This window comes from Heteronotia binoei, chromosome 1 (assembly GCF_032191835.1).
Source record: "Heteronotia binoei isolate CCM8104 ecotype False Entrance Well chromosome 1, APGP_CSIRO_Hbin_v1, whole genome shotgun sequence".
In the NCBI taxonomy this organism is placed as follows: Eukaryota; Metazoa; Chordata; class Lepidosauria; order Squamata; family Gekkonidae; genus Heteronotia; species Heteronotia binoei.
This window is the reverse complement of record NC_083223.1, coordinates 15251845-15274097: the sequence shown is the minus strand read 5'-3', so window position 1 is coordinate 15274097 and position 22253 is coordinate 15251845. Positions and strand designations below refer to the sequence as shown.

The following is a 22253-nucleotide window of genomic DNA, read 5'->3' as shown; positions in this document are numbered from 1 at the left end:
GAGGGCAGGATATAAATCCAATGTCTTCTTATCATCGTTATTATTACTACATTGTAATATATAATGAAATAATTATACAACTCAGGGCCCAGTTGCTAACAGGCCACGGACTAGTACCGGTCCACGGACCGGGGGCTGGGGACCCCTGCTCAAGGACAGTATACCCTGCTGAGCTGCTTCCCTTCGACAAACCTCACCTTTCCCAGGCTCCACCCCCCAAATCTCCAGGAATTTCCTAACCTGGAGTCGGCAACCCTAGACTGGCCCCACCCTCATGACTCAACTACTCAAACTGCACATAAGCCCCATTAAATTTCACCCCATGGAAGCGGTTCCCATGCCAGGAGTGATAGGCTTGAATGAGGCCTGGAATAAAGACATGGTTTTAAGAACGTTACATCTTTGTATGTGTTATATATGTGATCTGAAACGTGTATACGGTATGGTGTTCTTGCCCGGCTCACTGGAGCCTGCAGGACTAAGCTTGGGGACTCGGGAACAATACTTTGGAACACCCTCCTCCCAGAAGCCATCAGGGCCCTGCAAGACTGAACTGTTTCGGATGGCATATAACATCTAATGGGAGAGGGCTGCCACCACATCTGGATCCATCGCACTAGTACTAACTGCCTAGGATCTGTGTGCGTAAGAAAGAAAATATTATCAAAGATTTCAGGTTTTCACGGCTGGTAACATCATTAGGGTTTGTAGAATCTTTTGGGCTCAAGTGCCGTGTTCTACTGGAGAAAGTTTTCCTTCCAGATGTTTAGTTCTCAGCTGCGGAGAACATCCTCAGTGGCGTTGCAGCCGGAGCAGGTGCTCTGACCTTTTTGGCTGCTGTGCATTGAGTGGGGCCAGGGCTGCTGGAGAGCTGCTATTTCTAGGCTGGAGGGGGTGTGGTGAAAGGGCAATTGGTTTGTGGATGTGCCCATTGTTTGGTGGGGCTTCCTGGAAGGGTAGTGATAAACAACCATCTTCCTTATCTTCACACCCCTTCCAACCCTCCCAGCAATTAACACAGAACAATGGTCACATTCAACAGCCAGTTTCCTTATCACTACCCTTCCAGGAAGCCCCACCAAACAATGGGCACATCCACAAACCAATTGCCCTTTCATCACATCCCCTCCAGCCTAGAAATAGCAGCTCTCCAGCAGCCCTGGCCCCATTCAATGCACAGCAGCCAAGAAGGTCAGAGCGCCTGCTCCGGCTGCAACGCCACTGAGGATGTTCTCCGCAGCTGAGAACGAAACGTCTGGAAGGAAAACTTTCTCCAGTAGAACACGGCACTTGAGCCCGAAAGATTCTACAAACCCTAAAGAAAATATTACATGATCCGCCGAAGTAGCACCATTGCCATTTACCTGACTGTGTTATTGTTTTAACATTGCTTTTGTTTACGGTCTATTTTATGCTGTTAGCCGCCTTGAGTCTGTATAGGACGGGCAGGATATAAATATAATGTAAATAAATAATAAACCAATGGGCGGTAGGATCCAAATCCCTGCTCCAATCATGGGCCCTCTGCTGGTTCGAATGGTCCAATAGCACGCTAGCGCAGGAACCTTGAATGTATGTATAGTTGGCCCCATTGGCCCAGTCTTATGGTGCAGCCCTATAATACGCTGTGCTAATAAAAGAGCTATGTTCCCTACCACCCTGCCTCTTCCTTGCGTTGAACCCACTATGTTATAGTGTGTGTAAAGCGCCCTCAAATAGCAGCCGACCTACGGCCGACCCCTTACAGTTTTCAAGGCGAGAGACGAGCAGAGGTGATTTTGCCACTGCCTGCCCCTTAGCTCCTGAAAAATTCCATTCCCCGGAATTTTAACAAAAAAGGTTTGATCGCAAAGCGTGTCAAAACTGGCCCACAAGTTCACGTTAACGAAACGACTTGAAATATTACTTGCAAAGACACAAAGCGTTTAAACAAAATGACTGACTCTGGGCTTACTGTTAACAACCCAAAAACTGGGGCTGAGCTAAAATGCAGAGGAGGGTACATTACAGAAACATCCCCCCCTCCTACACACATTTCTAGGAATCTTTATTTCAGCTGTTTTATTCATGGGGTTGATACTGTAGGTAAAAGGAATGCCACCCCAACATATACCCAGGTTCTCCAACCCGTGCTTGGCATTTAACACTTTGTTTGCAAGCTTCTTTGTGTTCTTGATCAGCTGGTCATTACGTTGTCTGTGTTCCCATTGGCCTTTCCAAATAAGAGTGACATCAAGCAGCCAATCAGATGACAACGCATCACTGAAGGCAGACAAAGCTGTGAACAAGCTTAATCGGCCTTCAGCAGTATCATTCAACAGCCAACCCGGACTAGTTGCATGAAATAACTTCTATAGTAGGAGCAGGGGTGGAATTCTAGCAGGAGCTCCTTTGCATATTAGGTCACACACCCCAGACGTAGCCAATCCTCCAAGAGCTTACAAAAGAGAGCCTTGTAAGCTCTTGGAGGATGGCTACATCAGGGGGTGTGGCCTAATATGCAATGGAGCTCCTGCTAGAATTCCACCCCTGAGTAGGAGGAAGGGCTATTTTCAGCTAAAGCACGCAGCTGCAAACAGGAGTGGAAAACCTGTGAACAGCGATGCGTTTGTGTGTGTGCCTTTGAGGAATATTTCAGATCCCTTGGAAGCTTCTTTTTCGAGCCATAAAAACATGGAAACATTGAGAAAACCATATATATATTTTTCTGAGTTGATTCACATGCAACTGTATAAAGCACAAAAAGAAAAATCTGCTTTACTTCCCCCCTCCCTTAAATAACTACTGGCCTAAGTAAGCGTCAGGTCCCCTCTACTGAGTTCTCTCCATGCATTCTGTTTTGAATAGTGAAATCCATCTCCTGGCTTCAACTATAATGTACACAAATCTCAGTGCAGGCTGATTCATAGTTTATTGAGACAACGATATATAGATATGGATGACAGAGAGAAGCCACAATGTGAAATAATAAATGTGGGTAAAGCAGTATTTTTTTTGGCTGTGCGCACTATCCTAAAAAGCAATCCTAAATAAATAGGCACAGCGGGAGTATTTACACATATTTTTAAATCAACGCATGGAGATCGTTGACATGAATGACCCCCAAAGATGAAGAATTTTCTTATTTAAAAAATTCTAAAAGGTTCTAGCGAATAATATACTACATTAAAAAAAAATCTATCCCAAACTAACATTTGTGCACACTTTTTCAAAATCTTATTTTTCTACGTTCTGAAACAAAGAGGCCAACAGTCCACACTACGGTGGCCCATACAAAACAAGCCTACGGTTCTGTCTCTTACCTGTAATCTGACTCTGTCCTTGTGGATTAAAAGGGCTTGGTGCAGAGTTCAGAGAGGGCCGTGGGCTCTGGGTCGGGACACCTACTCTCATACTGGGATGAGGGATGCGCCCTAAATCACTGAGGCGCTCAGAGAACAAACTAGGTTTAGAGTCATCAAGCTTCTGTCTGTGCCCTGGAAACAGCAAATCATAAAATAAAAAGTGTCGTTAGCATGAATGAACAATGCACTATTCAATCATAACTTTTTTTTTTTATAAACTCAAGGACCAAGAAGGTTTTAGGTTTAACTTAGAGCTGGTGCAGGGAAGGATATTTCTTCCGTTTACGTGATTAGCCTTAAAATGTGTGTAAACTGCAGAGATTTACACAAGCATGAAATCAGGGGTCGTTTTGTAGAAAAATAGGTAGTGGAACTCATTAGCATAACTCATTAGCATATGCGCCTCCCCCTCCACCAGGCAAAAGCAACCTGATGCAAAAAAGGAGAACCCCAAGCGAGCGAGGCCTGCTCGGGCTGGCTAGATATCCAGCCAGTCCAAGCAGGCCTCACTCACCTGGGGCTCTCCTTGGCCACACACACCCCAGTCAAAAAGTCAGCAAGCCACCTGCCGCCCAAAATCACATAAGAAGTGGAGAAGGGGTGGCATGGGCTTCTCCAGGGGTTAATGAGGGCTGCTTGGAGTGTGGCAAAGCTTCTGGTGGCTGGCTGGCTGCTCTCCTAATCCAGGGATTGTTATGCAGCTGCACCTACTATTCAATGGACAAGGCAGGTGGAGAGGAGGAGGGGGGCTGTCAGAAAGGTTCAGGAGCTGCGCTTCTGTGAGCTCCTGCTGAATTCAAGGCCTGCATGAAATCACCATGTGCAACAATTAATGGGCAGGAATTTTGTAACACTGGCCCTCCCTTTGAGACTATTGGCGTCAAATGGGTACGGATCTGTGGGAAGAATGAATGAATGTGGGAATACAGCGTGAGGCCATCCTTCTATAACAATTCTGCGTATCACGTGAAAAGACTATGTCACATAAAAGAAAGTAACTTTTAAGAAATTATTACTTTTTGCTTGTTCAGTAACTGCTATTGCCTTTATATCAGATTTAAAATCCCACAAAATTTTAAAAAAGAAAAGAAAATGGCTATTGCATTAGCAATGGGTCAGGTGAGACTCCGTGAAGAAAGGGGAGGGCACATTGCCTCAAGGAAGAATTTAAAAGTTACCAATTCATGTCACTAATGCCTCTGGGCTCCAAATTTCTCTTCAGTTTATTCGCAGCATCAGGGCTCATTTCCTGCTGTTTTGTGCTCTTAATTCTGCTTGTCTTGCTTTATTTCTCGTAACGTGTTCTGAATGCTTAAACCCTTTCTTCTTTTAAACAGAACTTGGCTCCCAGCAAAGCCCCAAAATCAAAAATTTAGCTCAACTGATGTTTCTTGAGGTACCTCAGCAAACAAGGTTGCCACATGCTCATTTGAAAGAATATTTTAGCAACCTCCTTCAAGAGTGCCTCACTTACTAAAGAGTTGGCGTAAGGGGCTTCACTCCAGACCAATTCACACTTGATTATGCAGAAGAATAAAAGTATGCTCCCACACCCAGTTATATCTACCCTATAGGGACCAGGTCACCTGCTACTGTGAGAGTTGTGGGAGAAATTATGTGTATGCAGGACCTTTTTTTTGTAGCAGGAACTCCTTTGCATATTAGGCCACACACTCCTGATGTAGCCAATCGTCCAAGAGCTTACAGGGCTCTTATTATAGGGCCTACTGTAAGCTCCAGGAGGACTGGCTACATCAGAGGTGTGTGGCCTAATATGCAAAGAAGTTCCTGCTACAAAAAAAGACCTGTGTATGTGGAAGTGACACTGCAACACACATTGTTGCGGTGCCATAGCAATCCCCTCTGCGGTTTTGCCACAGAGTTTTGAGGGCATGCTCGCTCACTGAAGTTATGTGACCAGAAGTGAAGTTGCACCGTGGCACAATACCATGTGAAATGTTGCTTTGCCTTCAAAAGTCTGCCACCCTCCCCCCCGCCCCCTAAAGTCTACCCTATCACTTGACTTCTCTGGCTTCTAAATATCTGAATTGGGACTGATGTACATACAATATAACTCACAGGCCAGATTTGTACACTCTTTGCCCCATGAATGTGAGGAGAAAAAAAATGCTTCCGGGCTCTTATTCCATCGTGTCATCAGCTAGGCCTGAGGCAGGTGTGGCAGCATAAGCTCTCACAGAGACATATATGAACAAGGCTTATGTTATGCATTTGCTCTATGTATAGTATATGTGGGGAGAAACCACACACATAAACACACTCAAAATGGCTCTAAAGCTATTTCTTGTCAAGACTTTACCACCTGCTCAGTACTAAACAGTCTCTCCACAATACAGCCAGTTGCCACTTACAATTTCCTTTCTGTAAACAAAAAAAGCCCATGAATTTAAACACACACACACACAATCCCAAAAACTCAAGCATTTTGCCATGTGGTTAGTTTCCCACCTCAAGCCCATTTAACAATTTAATAATTGGGGTAAAAAAAAAATCCCAGGAGTTCGTTAAGAAAATTCTTATCCAGAGAACAATTTTAAGCGCTCTAGAGAGAGCCCTTCTTTGAAAACCTGGAGAATATTTACCTCATGGGGAGAAAAATACCCCACCCTGCAAAATAAATTATTAATTGGGGATGTTTTTAAATGTTGTCCTTTAAAATCCATGAAATTTTACGTTAGCATTCTACCATCTTAGGTTCAAACCAATTGCGTGTTTTTATGTTGTTCTAATTTTTTTTTTTTAAAACACCTTCACAAAGGAACTGTTCTGGCATAAGTTATTCAGTATGCAAAAGGGGAGTGGCGACGGGATGCAAAAGAAACATTCTGCCTCATGTCACAATGTGTTTTAAAGGTCTGGACATTTTAATACTGGGAAATACAATGATTTCTAACACCACCAACAAAACCAGTTTTGTGTGACATTTCTCTACGCCAATGATACAGTGGAATTTGATTCGGGGTGGAAATCTACTCCAAAGGGTCGGCCGGTCGGTCACTCACTCACTCACTCACTCACTCACTCACTCACTCACTCACTCACTCCATCCATCCATCCATCCATCCATCCATCCATCCATCTATCCCTCCATCTATCCCTCCTTCTATCCCTCCATCCATCTATCTATCTATCTATCTGTCTGTCTGTCTGTCTGTCTGTCTGTCTGTCTGTCTGTCTGTCTGTCTACGCACACACAGTTAGAGGGGTTCACTGTGCTTCTGAGTTGAGTGGCGGCTACCTTTGTCAGTGCTTGAGCAAAGTAGCAATGCAAGGATGCCAGCCACCAGGTAGGACCTGGAGATCCCTTGGAATTACAGCCCAACTCCAGACGAAAGATCAATTCCCCTGGAGAAAATGTCTGCTTTGGAGGGTAGACTGTGGCATTGTACCCCACTGAGGTTTCTGTCCTCCCCAGGCTCCACACCCAAATATTCAGGAGTTTCCCAACCTGGGTCTGGCCACCCTACACTCCCCTCCACCATCATCTGCTGTTGGCTGGGGGGGGGGGGGGGGGATTTGGCAACCCTATAACAGTGGGACATCCAGTTGCCAACCTTCAGGGTGGCGTTGGCCATCTCCTGGAATTACAACAGGTCCCCAGACTACACAGACCAGCTTCTCTGGGGGAAAAAAAAAAATGCTTTGGACAGTGGACTCTATGGCATTATACTACACGGATCCGTCCCCTTCCCAAATCCACCCTCCCTGAGCTCCAGGGGTTTCACAGCCTGGAGTTGGCAACATAGCAATACCATCACCGCTATCTCCCCATGACTCAGAGCTGTTGCTGCCACCTGTGCCCAGAAGTCAGGAGAGAGAACCTTTCCTTAACTGTCTGCTACCCCGGGTCTCTTTAAAAATAGTTTGGGAACCCTACAGGTCTCCGCAGGGCTTTTTTGAGCAGGAACACACAGGAACGCGGTTCCGCCTGGCTTGGCAGCAGGGTGTGTGGCCTAATATACAAATGAGTTCCTGCCGGGCTTTTTCTACAAAAAAGCCCCGTGTGAAACAATGGTGATGTCAGGGGGTGTGGCCTAATATACAAATGAGTTCCCGCTGGGCTTTTTTCCTACCAAAAAAAGCCCTGCTGAGCTCTCAAGAAACTGCTTCCACTCACAAAAGTTGGAAAACCATTTTGGTTCCCGAAAAAGATGTTGAAACTTTGCAATAAGTTTGCAAATGGGCAGGGACAGCAGTTGATGGACAGGCAGGCAGCTGGCTAGCTGGTGGCCTGGGAGATTGGCGCCTGCCAGTTCGCCGTCTAAAGCAGCTGCCTCAGATCACCTCATAACGAAAGCAACTTGGCTACCACCAAGTATCCACACTGGGGGAGAAATGCCTTTAGGGAACTTTCTTGAGATGCAGAAAAATAAAAACTGGGTAATACGAAATGCAAAGTCCCGTGTTAGGCAAGCCCTTTGAAGGCATGCAAAATTAAGTTATTGAGCATATTTCTCTAATAATATAAACAGCTTCTCTCCCTCAAGGGCACTCTTAAGAAAGACAGGCAGGAAAAGAATAAGCAAACACAAAATAAGTGGATTACAGTAGGAGAGAGTGAGAGGCTAAACACAGATAGCTGCTCACCTGACTGATAATGATGCTGTGACAGCAGTTTAATTAATAGTTTAAGATCTTAATTAAATCCATTCATTATTCCCTTCTCTGTGCAAACACCTCAGACAGGTCTGTTGTTTCTTAACCTGCTCCTTCCTATTGACTTTCAGTTCTAAGCAGTGCTCCTGGCTATTTTCCAGCCTTTTCCCACCCCCCTTTATCTTTTAATGTCTTTTCTGAAAGCATGTGAGGCAACTGCAGTAAAGCTAATTTGAACTTGGGAGAGGCAACAGCGGAAGGGCTTTGTTGTGTCTTGCTAGGCAATCCGGAAGTAAGTCCCTGGTCACTGGATGTAGCGCGCGAAACTACTCCACCAATTAAGATCTGTGGCGGGAAGTTTAACTGGCCAGGATTGGACCTGGCCAGTCCAAGGGTTGTTCCGGGCTTTGTATATAAAGCAGGACCCGGCCTGCGTTTCGCTCTCTTGTGATGTACCAGCTAATAAAGTATGTTGCCTTCAACACGTCTCGTCACTGAGTACATTACAGGCTTCTAGTATCCTGGCCCCACTGTTGGACCTCCTGATGGAACCTGGGTTTTTTGGCCACTGTGTGACACAGTGTTGGACGGGATGGCTTGATCCAACATGGCTTCTCTTATGTCCTTATGATAAAAATTGAACCAGGTGTTTCAATGTAGGGGTTTTACCTATCCAGCTTTTTAATGCTCTGCTTCCCACCTGAGCTCTGTTTAACGGATAGTTCTGTGTTGTTTATGTCCCTGGGGTTGTTTTAATGCCCGCACCACCCTTGCTGTTTTTATATTAATATTTTTTCCCCCCAATTTTGATTGTAAGCTGCCTTGAGATATAAGGGGAAAAGGGTATCTCTGCCACAGGAAGACACAGAGGCTAACTCAGACCAATCTCGCACCAGAGCTTGTCCCAGGTGGAGAGCACTTTCGGCCCTGGCGCTTCTCTCAATTTTCGCACAAGTGCCGCAGAGCTAGGAGTTGGCGCGCCGCTCTCCAGTGACAAGTAGGAACCGCTTGTAAGAGGAACTTGCTTGCAGTGGGAAAATGGCGTGCCAACTCGCAGCTCTGGGGCAGCTTGTGCGAAAGCCGAGAGAAAATTGAAAATTGACAGAAAATCGGCGCTTCGTGGCGGCCTGCCCATCTGACCTCACCCTTAGTTACCGTGTTGTAGAACAGCCTTATGTGGTTACACCCAAACTTTGATTTTCACAGAAGCGCAGCTCCTGAACCTTTCTGACAGACCCCCTCCTCCTCCCCACCTACCTACCTTGTCCATTGAATAGTAGGTGCAGCTGCATAACAATCTCTGGATTGGAAAGAGGGCAGCCAGCCAGTCACCAGGGGCTTTGCCACACCCCCAGCAGCCCTCATTAACCCCTGGAGAAGTCTGCGCCATCCTTTCTCCACTTCTTATGTGATTTTGGGTGGTGGGTGGCTTGCTGGCCTTTTGACTGTGGGGGGAGGGGTTGGCCAAGGAGAGCCCCATGCGAGCAAGGCCTGCTTGGGCTGGCTGGATCTCTAGCCAGCCCAAGCAGGCCTCGCTCGCCCGGGGCTCTCCTTTCTTGTGTCGGGTTGCTTTTGGCTGGTGGGGGGCGGCGGCATATGCATGAGTTATGCTATTGAGCTCCACCACCTATTTTTCTACAAAACAGCCCCTGGTTACAACCTAAAGTTAGTGGACTTACACGGGTGCAGGTCTGCTTAGGACAGCACAGTTCCAGAATGATCATAAAACAGAGTTCCATCCTTTTAAGCCCACTGGTTTCAATGGAAGGGTGCAACTTTGTTTGGGGTCACATTACTAGCCAATGGGCTTTAGGCTATATTCCTGCCTATGAACAACTGACAGTAAGCCGTTAATAATGCAGCAGTAAAGGTAAAGTTAGTCCCCTGTGCAAGCACCAGTCGTTTCCGACTTTGGGGTGACGTTGCTTTCACAATGTTTTCACGGCAGACTTTTTACGGGGTGGTTTGCCATTGCCTTCCCCAGTCATCTACACTTTTCCCCCAGCAAGCTGGGGACTCATTTTACCTACCTCAGAAGGGTAGGAGGCTGAGTCAACCTGGAGCCGGCTACCTGAACCAGCTTTCTCTGGGATCGAACTCAGGTCGTGAGCAGAGGGCTCTGGCTGCAGTACTGCGGCTTTACCACTCTGCGCCACGGGGCTCTTAAAAGCAGTGGCGCTTGCGTCCATATAAACACAGAGAGGATCAGGTTACATTTTGTGACAGGATTGTACCCTCTCCCTATAGGAAGCCTATGGAGAGCTAAGCCTAAGGTATTTCCAGTACCACTTTCTGGTGATTACCAGTGAGTGATGTTCTTTCCATCGCATCAGGGCAGGGCAATTCATCTTTCTGTTCTAAATTTCAGGCAATAGATCATGTCCTTAGGAGCCAGCTCCAAAAGCGGCCCATCTAAGCTTAGCTTGGAAGGGGGAAAATAAGAGCATCATAAATCAACGGCCATCAACGAAGAGTAAGTTAGCGCTTCCCTGACAAGGCTCCAGAAATAAGCCAGGGGGAGGAGGGGAAAAAAAAAGAGCTACTGTTGCCTAAACCCATATTAATATAAATGTTTATTTGTGACAAACTTTTGCTTTCGCTGAGGGCTTTCTGAAGCAAGCCCTCTGGCCTGAGCCATTCAATTCAAGGTTGTTGTTTTTTTTTATTATTTTAAAGGCAACAAAACACAGCCGAACCATTTTTATCCCAGAAAAGCGGAAATCTTGGAGCCTGTCCAGTCTCTTGGGGAGACATAATTATGAGAAAAAATATATATAATCCGCCCAAGAGACATAATTACATAATTAGGCACTAGGCTCTACGTAAGAAAAGTTCTTACAATTCCCCCAACGAGGCGCTGCACAGTCTCAGTAGCTTTTACTCGCTCAAAAGAGTGAGGGAGACGCTGGGTTTATTTAAATAACTCAAGGTCCTCGTTTGTGTTTATGGACTGGCTCCTTCTAGAAGGAAAAACAAAAGGAGGGGAGTAGGGACCACATTTAGTCCTAAAACTCTGGCACCGGCATGCAATGCAACCCGTCTTAACGTGTAGCTCACTGGTGCTGCGGTCCTGAGGGCCAGGTTTGGAATTCTAGCAGGAACTCCTTTGCATATTAGGCCACACACCCCTGATGTAGCCAATCCTCCAAGAGCTTACGAGGCTTTTTTGTAAGCTCCAGGAGGATTGGCTACATCAGGGGTGTGTGGCCTAATATGCAAAGGAGCTCCTGCACGAATTCTACCCCTGAGGGCACTTTCCGGGGAGTAAGCCCCACTGAGTAACATGGAACTTAATTCTGAGCAGACCTGGTTCCAATTATTCCTTGCATATGTCCAAGTGGCCCTTATCTCCTGGGTGGTGCTGAGAAAATAACTCCTAGCGTACTTACAAAAACATTTCTTAAGCATTCTTTGGGGTACAACACACAGAGAATTGTACACAGTGACTGGAAAGAAGTGTGGAATACATTATTTCGGTATTAATTCCCAGAACACCTAGAACCATAGCTGTACAAGGACCTATTAGGGCTCACCTCCTTCTGAATATTCCCACATGAATTCCTGAAAATGCTCCTTAAAAAAAATCCTTTAAAAACTAATCTTATTTTTTATTTGCAGGCAGGGCTTTTTTGTAGCAAGAACTCCTTTGCGTATTAGGCCACACCCCCTGATGCAGCCAGTCCTCCTGGAGCTTACAGCAGGCCCTGTACGAAGAGCCCTCTAAGCCCTTGGAGGATTGGCTACACCAGGGGGGTGTGGCCTAATATGCAAAGCATCTCTGCTAGAATTCTACCCGTCCCTGCTACAAAAAACCTCCTGCTTACAGGATAAGCACACATGGGTCGTTCTCGCATTCACCTCCAGCCGGCGCGACCCCCCTCTTCACCGCGCAGGATCTGCGCGGATTTCACACTAAATGCCGCGGAGCAGCCTTTTGCGCCGGAAACTCCCGTCGCAAAAGCCGCGCAAACGCCACACTGCTTTTTGGCGATTTACGTTTGAGCGGCTTTTGCGACGGGAGTTTCCGGCGCAAAAGGCTGCTCCGCGGCATTTAGTGCGAAATCCGCGCAGATCCTGCGCGGTGAAGAGGGGGGTCGCGCCGGCTGGAGGTGAGTGCGAAAACGACCATGGAGTATCCTAGCGCTCAATGCTAGGCAAGCTTCTCCCCATTTCCAGGTCCCAGCCATTAAGTACAAAGGCACTGGGGCTTCTGATATTTGGTTCCTATTTTTAATATTATGACAATATGTGGATGATTAACTTTTCCATGTATTAAAAAACCCCTTAACATTAAGCCTGTTAAGGTATCTGCGGTTTTGAATTGTGATGTCTGTCACTTTCCCCACCAACATGCTCAGTACAAGACTATATATATATCCTAAACCGGGGGTGTCAAATTAATTTGTTATGAGGGCTGGATCTGAAATAAATGAAACCTCATTGGGCCGGGCCATGTCGGGCTGGGCCATGTGTATACCTATACAAGATTAGTAGAGATATAAATTTTATAAAGAACACAGACAAACACAAAGATATATTTTTTAAAAAACTTAAAACGTTAGCACTCATTGGTCTTAAAGATGCTTTCTTTGTATTTCTCCCATGGGATCTAGGGAACTGGGCAAAGGGAGCTCTGGCTCTTTCCTTCCTTCTACAGGGGCCTGGGGGAGGAGCCTCAGCCAATAGAAGGAAGAGAGGCTTGGCTCAGTAGCTTTGCTGTGCAATCGAGAGAGCCTGGCAGAGCAAGCTCTTCCTCCCCCCCTTCCTTTCCAAGGGAGGAGCCTCAGCCAATGCAGAACATAGAGGCTTTGCTTTGTAACTCCTTGGCAATTGAGCAAGCGTTGCAAAGCAAACTGTTACGCAGAAGGAAGCAAGAGAGAAGGAGAAGGAAGCAGATGACAGCCAGTTACTCGGGGGGGGGGGGCTGATAGGAACCCTCCGGGGGCCTGATTCGGCCCCTGAACTGCATGTTCAACATTCCTGTCCTAAACAATCACGCCCCTAGTGGAGGACTGAAATAGCATTCTCTTAACAAAATGCGCCTCTTGCCTATCCTTCATGGCTCTACACACCCAGATATACAGAAGGTATTTTATCCCTAATTGTATGCCCATGTTTACCATCCTTCCTTTGTTTCAGGTAACCCCAAAAGCCAGAAAAATACTAAAAGCGGACAGGCACCGTGTGATGTCAGTTCTCCACACAAATGTTCACCCCAGGACGGGAACGGTTAAATCTTTGGAATAAGATCACAACTGCCGCTTGTAAATTAGTTAAGACAACAAATGCAAATAAACTTTGTTATGTAGCGTGCTGTATGCCAGTCCTTCCTGCTGCAATTCTAAAAAAATTATATTACCAAATATTCTCAACCCATTCGAGTTCTAAAGATCCAGCTCGAGCCAACCAAGAGAACACCTATTTCGGAGCGTTCAAAAACATCCCACAAAGACTGTACTTAAGAGTTGCTCTATACCTCTGCAGCAGGGCTTTTTTGGTAGCAGGAGCTCCTTTGCGTATTAGGCCACACACCCCTGATGTAGCCAATCCTCCAAGCACTTACAGGGCTCTTAGTACAAGGCCTACTGTAAGCTCCAGGGGGACTGGCTACATCAGGGGGCATGGCCTAATATGCAAAGGAGTCCCTGCTACAAAAAAAGCCCCACCTATGCATATTCTCTCTACTTTTGGAGCTACATATATTCATTGCCCTGTACTGGATAGCCCAGGCTAGCCCAACCTTGACAGATCTCGAAAGCTAAGCAGAGTTAGTCTTGGTTAGTACTTGGATGGGAGACCACCAAGAAAGTCCAGGGTTGCTATTCAGAGTCAGGCAATAGCAAACCACCTCCGAACATTTCTTGCCCTGAAAACCCTACAGAATCACTATAAATCAGCTGTAATTTGAGGATCCATCCATCCATCCCTCCATCTATCCTACTTTTCTATTTAAAATACATACTCAGCTACAAACGCTTTATCATGACACACAAAAAACAATTAAAACCAAAGTGCTAACAGCACCCAGATAGATACAAAAGCACAGGACAAGGATTCCATATTTTTTTTTTTAAGAAAATCTTCCGGAATGTTTTTCTTAAAAGCTGGCACTAGAAGTCCTCTGGTGAAGAAATCAGGTCCATCACTAAGTTCCACGGAGCAGAGGTGACTGCCAAGAATGCAAGTCCCCAATGGCATTATGTTCACAACCGGTAATTTCCAGAGCAGAGATCCCTTGGCTGACCTCAGAACACAGGCCCGTAGGTATGCGTGGAGACAGTCTCTTCGATACCCTAAACTATTTAGGGCTCTAAAGGTCATTATCAAATGCTGGCATCTGGGCCGGAACCAAGCTGGAAACCAACTGAATGAGCACAAAGAAGCCATTGTTCATTGACCCAGTGGAAGTTTCCAAGCCATGTTCAAAGGTAGTACCAAATAGAGCACATTATGACATTTATTGTTTCCTTCTTGACTAATGTACTCATGTTACATCTGCGGTGGTCATCCTCCTCTCACCTCCATGCTTAGTGCTTCCAGGGCTTTTTTTGTAGCAGGAACTCCTTTGCATATTAGGCCACACACCCTTGAGGCAGCCAATCCTCCTGGAGTTTACAGTAGGCCCTGAACTAAGAGCCCTGTAAGGTCTTGGAGGATTGGCTACATCAGGGGTGTGTGGCCTAATATGCAAAGGAGTTCCTCCTACAAGACCCAAGACCCTGTAAGGTCTTGGAGGATTGGCTACATCAGGGGTGTGTGGCCTAATATACAAAGGAGTTCCTCCTACAAAAAAAACGCCCTGGAAGACTCTGTCCAGCTTTCACCTTCCCAATGGCAAATAATGTCCACCCAATCCTACCAACACAGGTCTTAAGATCTGGCTCCTGAGATTCCCCACATACGTGGGGAGCTTACAGTAGGCCTTGTAATAAGAGCCCTGTAAGCTCTTGGAGGAGTGAATACATCAGGGGTGTGTGGCCTAATATGCAAAGGAGCTCCTACTAGAATTCCACCCATGCTCTTAGTGCAGGGCCTACTGTAAGGACTGGAGGACTGGCTACATCAGGGGTGTGTGGCCTAATATGCAAAGGAGTTCCTGCTACAAAAAAAGCCCTGCTTGGGACCAAGTGTGCCCTTCCTGCACTACATGTACCCAACAATAATTTTAGATCTGGTGTGTATGTATGTGGACTTTGTGTTCTAGGTTGGGTGTTAGTTCCTGCCTCACTGGAGCCTTTAGGACGAGCTTGGAGACATGATGGAAACAATGTGAAGCAGGATCCAAATCTCTGCTTCCCCGGACCAATTGCCAAGCCCCTGCTGGTTTGAATGACCTAATGACGTTCCACCGTGGAAACCTTGGAGTGTATAGAGTTGGCCCCGTTCTTCAGTTTAAGTTTGCCTATTACCATGCGGGAATCACTAACAAAGAGCTGTGATCAACTGCAATGAGGCTCTTCGTGTATCCAAGGCCACTATCATATAGAGCAGCGGTCCCCAACCTTTTTGGCACCAGGGGCTGATTTTGTGGAAGACCATGGGATGGTTTTGGGATGATACAATTGTGCACTTTATTTCTGTTAGTTTAGCATGGTGGTTAACTGTGCAGACTCTTATCTGGGAGGACCAGGTTTGATTCCCTACTCCTCCACTTGCAGCTGCTGGCAGGGCTTTGGGTCAGCCATAGCTCTCGCAGGAGTTGTCCTTGAAAGGGCAGCTTCTGGGGAGAGCTCTCTCAGCCCCATCCAGGGTGTCTGTTGTGGGAGAGGAAGGTAAATGAGACTGTGAGCCGCTCTGAGACTCTGAAATTAGAAGTGGAGGGCAGGATATAAATCCAATGTTGTCTTCTTACTATTATTATTATTATATCGTAATATATAACGAAATAATTATACAACTCACGGCCCAGTTGCTAACAGGCCATGAACCGGGGGTTGTGGATGCCTGATATTGAGGATGGTGTGGAGTTGTTTTCTGTGGCCTCGGAAGGTAGGACCAGAACCAATGGGTTGAAATTAAATCAGAAGAGTTTCCGGGTCAACATTAGGAAGAACTTCCTGACCGTTAGAGCGGTTCCTCAGTGGAACAGGCTTCCTCGGGAGGTGGTGGGCTCTCCATCCTTGGAGGTTTTTAAACAGAGGCTAGATGGCCATCTGACGGCAATGAGGATCCTGTGATTTCAGGGGGAGTTATTTGTGAGTTTCCTGCATTGTGCGGGGGGTTGGACCCTGGAGGTCCCTGCCAACTCTATGATTCTATGATTTAATAAGATCCCAGCTGTCTGGCAATGACCTGAACACAGGATCTCCCTTCTCCTGACTTTTCAATCTGAACAGCACCACAAAGTTTTGCCCTGGGAATGGTGCTTCACCGGTGAGACATGGACATCAGAGGTGGACAGCACAAAGGGTGCTTTGAATAATTCTGGACACCGCTACTCGCTGCAGCAAGCAAATGCTTGCAGTAAATGCACAAGGAGAATACACAGAGCGCACTGTCCCGTGTTCTTACTTTTTGAACATTAACCTACGTTGATACTGCATGGGTCCAGCTTCCTCAAGCCGATGGTGAACAGAAAGGGAGTGAAGAAGAATGTCTCCTGCAGTGTTTCATCCAACAAGCATACCCTTTCTTCGACATTCCCTTTCCTCATTTTAACCTAACATGTTCACATCTCATCAATCACTGGGGTTTCTCCCTGACAAGGAGGTTTGCTTTGTTATTCAGCATTGCTGGTATTTCCTCTCTCCCTTTCTACGGCTTTTGAAAGGTTGATGTTGGTAGCCTAACATCGTCAGTGAAGAGGGGTCGTGGGCAGTGTCCCCTCTAAGCTGAGTTAGCGTGATCTAGCTCACAGATTTTTAGCCTCCGGCTCACACATTTTTTATCTTAGCTCAGGATGGATGACCCCAGAGCACAATAATCGATGCAGCAGCTCACAACTTTAATGCCAGTAGCTCACAAAGTAGAATTTTTGCTCACTAGATTCTGCAGCCTAGAGGGAACGCTGGTCAAGGGGGAGAGGAACCGCTTCAAAGGCATGAACATTTATCAACATTTACCAATAGGAAGAGGTGCACACTCCCCCACCCCCACGTGAGTCTGTTTTGTTGCACACGCACCTAACAGTGGGAAGCTGTCATTGGTACAAATTCTAGGCACAATTCTAGGGGCTGGTCTTGACCTTCTGCACGGGTTTGAGACCAACATACCTGAAGAACCATCTACTCCCTTATAAACTTACCCAATCGCTACTGTCATCTTTGGAAGCCCTGCTTTGGGTAACTTCATTTTCTGAGGTTAGGTAGGTGCAAGGGGTTTTTTTGGAGCAGGAACTCTGTTGCATATTAGGCCACACCCTCCTGACGTAGCCAATCCTCCGAGAGCTTACAGGGCTCTTCTTACAGCAGCAGGAACTCCCTTGCATATTAGGCCACACCCTCCTGACATAGCCAATCCTCCAAGAGCTTACAGGGCTCTTCTTACAGCAGCAGGAACTCCTTTGCATATTAGGCCACACCCTTCTGATGTAGCCAATCCTCCAAGAGCTTACAGGCTCTTCTTACAGCAGCAGGAACTCCCTTGCATATTAGGCCACACCCTCCTGACGTAGCCAATCCTCCAAGAGCTTACAGGGCTCTTCTTACAGCAGCAAGAACTTCCTTGCATATTAGGCCACACCCTCCTGATATAGCCAATCCTCCAAGAGCTTACAGGGCTCTTCTTACAGGGCCTACTGTAAGCTCTTGGAGGATTGGCTACATCAGGGGTGTGGTCTTGATACGCAAAGGAGCTCCTGCTACAAAAATAGCCCTGGGTAGGTGGCAACTTAGAGTGGGCCTTCTCAGTCTTCTTCCTAGCTAATTTTTAAGTGCTGTTTTTATGTTTTCCATGCATTTTAACTCTTTTCTATAGTTTTAATGATGTGAGCTTCGGGTGGGTTGATTTTAATGGTTTTTAAAAATGTGGCTTTATTGTGAATATTTTAAATCGTTGGCTGTCTCAGTGGCCCTTGGAAGACAAAAAAAAACAGGATGCAAACTTTCTAAATAATAAATAGGCATTCCAGCCTGTAGACAAGAACTGACTGGAGCCGGGGTAGGGAACACATTTGTTACGAGGGCCGGATCCGACATAAATTGGATTTTGTGGGGCTGCGTCATGCGTATCATAAAATGTCATGCCAGGTAGTGGAGATATAAACTTTATAATGAACACAGACAAACACAGCTAAAGATTTTTTTTAAAAAAAATCTTAAAATAAAACATACTTTAAAACGTTAGCACTCTTGCAATGTTTGGTTTATTTAACAGTCTCTGATAACCGATAACTCTTGCTATGAAAAACCTCAAGTCAATAGAAAGAAGAGAGGCTTGGCTCAGTAGCTCTGCTGTGTGATCGAAAGAGCCTCACAAAGCAAACTCTCCCCTCCTCCCTAAGGGAGGAGCCTCAGCCGATGCTCCATAGCTCCTGTGTGATTGAGCAAGCCTAGCAAAGCAAGTTGTGATGCAGAAGGAAGCAAGAGAGAGGGAGAAGGAAGCAGATGACGGACAGTTGCTCGGGGCCCTGGGGGACTCCTTTGGGGGCCTGGTCCAGTCCTTGGGCCGCATGTTTGACGCTCCTGGATTGGAACATCATCTCCCATATGTATTTCTTTGTTCTCATCAGTCTTCTGGAGGAATCCCTGCTCTGCCCACCGTCATCTCTGGAGGTTAAGTTGAGGGCTCCAAGAGGCAGAGCTTCTCCAACATTGATGCCTTCAGCTGTACAGCATCCTCTTGCAGTAGGCTCAGAGGTGCTCATCTTTGGTTTACTTCCAAGAGACTGAAAGGTTGCCTGCCTCTTTGGTATGTTCTGTCGCTCACATTCAAACCGGGATGCTTTTGTAGCAGCTTATGATAGTTTTGCTTTTGCTTTGCTAACTTCGAACTTGCATTGGGTTGCTGTTTTAGACTGGCAGGCAAAAACGAAATATTATATATTCAGGGGTCGTTTTGTAGAAAAATAGGTGGTGGAGCTCATTAGCATAACTCATTAGTATATGCCACCACCACCCCACCAGCCAAAAGCAACCCGATGTAAGAAAGGAAAGCCCCGGGAAGGCGAGGCCTGCTTGGACTGGCTAGAGATCCAGCCAACCCAAGCAGACCTCACTCGCCTGGGGCTCTCCTGGCCTGCCCCCTCCCCCACAGTCAAAAGGCCATCAAGTCTCCTGCCACTCAAAACCACATAGAAAGGCTGGTCTGGGCTTCTCCAAGGGTTAATGAGGGCTGCTGGGGGTGTGGCAAAGCCCCTAGCGGCTGGCTGGCTGTCCACTCTTCTAATCCAGGGATTGTTATGCAGCTGCACCTACTATTCAATGGACAAGGTAGGTGGGGAGGAGGAGGGGGGGCCATCAGAAAGGTTCAGGAGCTGGGCTCCTGTGAGCTCCCGCTGAATTCAAGGCTTGTATATATTAATCAAATTTAGGGTGTATGGGGGGAGGGGGATCAGCCGCAGCTCTCCAAACCAGGAAGAAGAGCTTGAGGACTTAATTTTTTTCATGCGGACACCGTTCCTTCATAAAGCAGCGTTACCGCATTCACAGTACAATCCTAAGCACAGTTACACCCTTCTAAGCTCACTGACGTCAAAGGACTTAGAAGGGTGTAGCTCAGCTTAGGCGGGCACTGTTAATTCTCTCAAGAAAAGAGACGGGCATGTCCCCTCCCTCCCTCTCTCTGGTGTGAGGACACACATACACGTCCCACATTGTTGTGTTAATTAACGGCAAACTCTCTCTTTTTTTTAATTTTTCTCTTCAAATAAGAGCATCCCTTGTAAGCACACCAACCACGTCATTGTCGAAAGACTGCAAACACCATGCAGACAAACTAAGAGTCTGCCATGGAATTCCCAGAATTCCTCTGACATGGTAGCATGTGATTCCCTCTTAACCCCTTCCACTCCACGCTCGCCTCATTTTTTTTTTAACGCACAGGCGGGGGAGGGGCGGGGAGAGAAGACACGGCGCTAATTCCCTGGCCGCAAGGTCTCCTCACTGAGACTTTTCTAATTTATCAGTACCACACAATCTCTCTCGAGCAGGAAGAACGACTTCTGCGAAGACCCTGTGTCAAGCTTAGCCTCGGGACACTCTGTGACAGAAAAGATCACAAAGAGAAAGGGAGGAAGAGAAAAGAAGGCAAGGAAGGGGGGGAAGGAAACCTCGGCCTTGAGCTGGAATAACTCCAACGCCTGGTAGAATGAGGCGGGTTTTCTTCATGCTTGCGAAACCCAATAACTTTGAATGAAGAGAGAGAGAGAGAGAGAGAAATGTAAACACGGCCATTATAACAGATTTAAGGGACTTATTTTTAATCTAGTCTAAGACCCTTCCAATTGTAGACTGCTTTGGAATCCTTCTGCTTGTCAAACTTCAATGAGGTGTGTTTTAATTTCTAACCCCCCCACCCCACCCCGGAAAAAAAAATACACCAAGACTGCGGTTAAAGTGGAATTCAGGTGCAGAAGAAACAGCCGTAAAGCAATAAGGGATGGATGGATGCCCACCTATGGTCTGTATCTTTCAGCAGGCAGCCTTTTTTCTGTGTTAAAAGCGCACTGCAAGTAATACCCATGGAACAGGTTTTTAAGCAGATTGTTTAAACTCTCTCAAATGAGGGAAGGGCCTAAAAATAAAGAAATCACTAATAAAATTCAGATGTGTGAAGGCTGCTGGAAATAAAATATCCTTAGAAAGAAAAGCAGAAAGGGGCAGGTTCTTTCAGGTATCAGCACCTCCACAACAGAACAGCAGTCTATCCAGGGCTTTTTTTGTAGCCGGAACTCCTTTGCATATTAGGCCACACACCCCAATGTAGCCAATCCTCCTGGAGTTTACAGTAGGCCCTGTAAGAAGAGCCCTGTAAGCTCTTGGAGGATTGGCTACATCAGGAGGGTGTGGCCTAATATGCAAAGGAATTCCTGCTGCAAAAAAAGCCCTGAGTCTACCGATATTACCATCTGGGTTAAGACCACTGCACAGTTCAGTGCAGCTCTGCTTTCGTAGACAGATAATTGCTTTGCCCAGCCAAGGGTTAGAAGCGGAATCTCCCAGGCTAATCCTTGTGTTCTTCTTGCATACCAAAGGGAGCGACACATACCCTGAGAACTTTTCCCTTTCATTCCACGGAGGACTTAAGTGACTCACACTCCGACCTGCAAAGCCAACGCATTCCAATCACATTTCGAGCCAAAGATATCAGTGCGAACCAATTTGCATAGAATCTTGGGGTTTTTTTGTAATATAATGAACATAAGAACATAAGAGAAGCCATGTTGGATCAGGCGAATGGCCTTTCAGTCCAACACTCTGTGTCACACAGTGACAAAAAAACCCCCAAAACACCAAGTGCCATCAGGAGGTTCACAAGTGGGTCTAGAAGCCCTTCTACTCCCCCCCCCCCCAAGCACCAAGAATACAGAGCATCACTGCCCCAGACAGTTTCAACAATATACTAGGTTAATAGCAACTGCTGGACCTCTGCTCCATATTTTTATCTAGTCCCCTCTTGAAGCTGGCTATGCTTGTAGCCGCCACCCACCTCCTGTGGCAGTGAATTCCACATGTTAATCACCCTTTGGGCACCTAAAATGAGCCTAAGGATAGGAAGAAGGCATCTGATGAAGGAAGAAAGAAAGAAAGAAAGAAAGAAAGAAAGAAAGAAAGAAAGAAAGAAAGAAGAAAGAAAGAAAGAAAGAAAGAAAGAAAGAAAGAAAGAAAGAAAGAAAGAAGAAAGAAAGAAAGAAAGAAAGAAAGAAAAGAAAGAAAGAAAGAAAGAAAGAAAATAAATCAAAGGCAACTTTTTTACAAGCACCAGTTTAATAGGACGGACAGAGCATTATTTGTTCTCAGTTATAAGGCAGAACGCAATTAACCTGAGTTTTAAGACTGAACTTCTAGCACGCTGGGAGCGTGAAATACTTTTTAGCCATTGGTCCATTAGCATTTCCTACAGAGAAAAAAACCCCATCCCCCCTCTTTTAAAAGAAAAATGTCAAAACCAGGCACAGCTTTTTAAAAAGTTTACAGATTCCTGGCAGCTCCACAAGCATAGGTTTGTGGCATCTAATCTGCACTGACAGTTTGATAGATGTCTCTCTTTCTTCCTTTCGAAAGATATAAAGAATTGGTGGTTTCCCCAGTAAAAAATTAGGTTTAACACAGTTCTTGCTTTTTATGCTTCCCAAAGCCTGGTTTAAAAGACCAGAATACGATGAAAGCCCTGTGCTGCTCGTAATATATGACT

The 22253-nt window shown here is 46.2% G+C and overlaps 1 protein-coding gene across 5 annotated transcripts in view; it reads right to left on the bottom strand.

The window, feature by feature from the left end:
* The window catches only part of RUNX2 (RUNX family transcription factor 2), a 439127-nt gene that overhangs the window by 192729 nt on the left and 224145 nt on the right, over positions 1-22253 (bottom strand). For 3 of the 5 annotated variants that reach the window (XM_060231204.1, XM_060231212.1, XM_060231221.1), the window contains one exon: positions 3303-3476. The exons of the other annotated variants lie outside the window; for them this stretch is intronic. In XM_060231204.1, coding sequence (XP_060087187.1) covers positions 3303-3476 — 174 coding nt within the window. The remainder of the gene's footprint in view (positions 1-3302; positions 3477-22253) is intronic. 5 annotated transcript variants of the gene reach the window in all.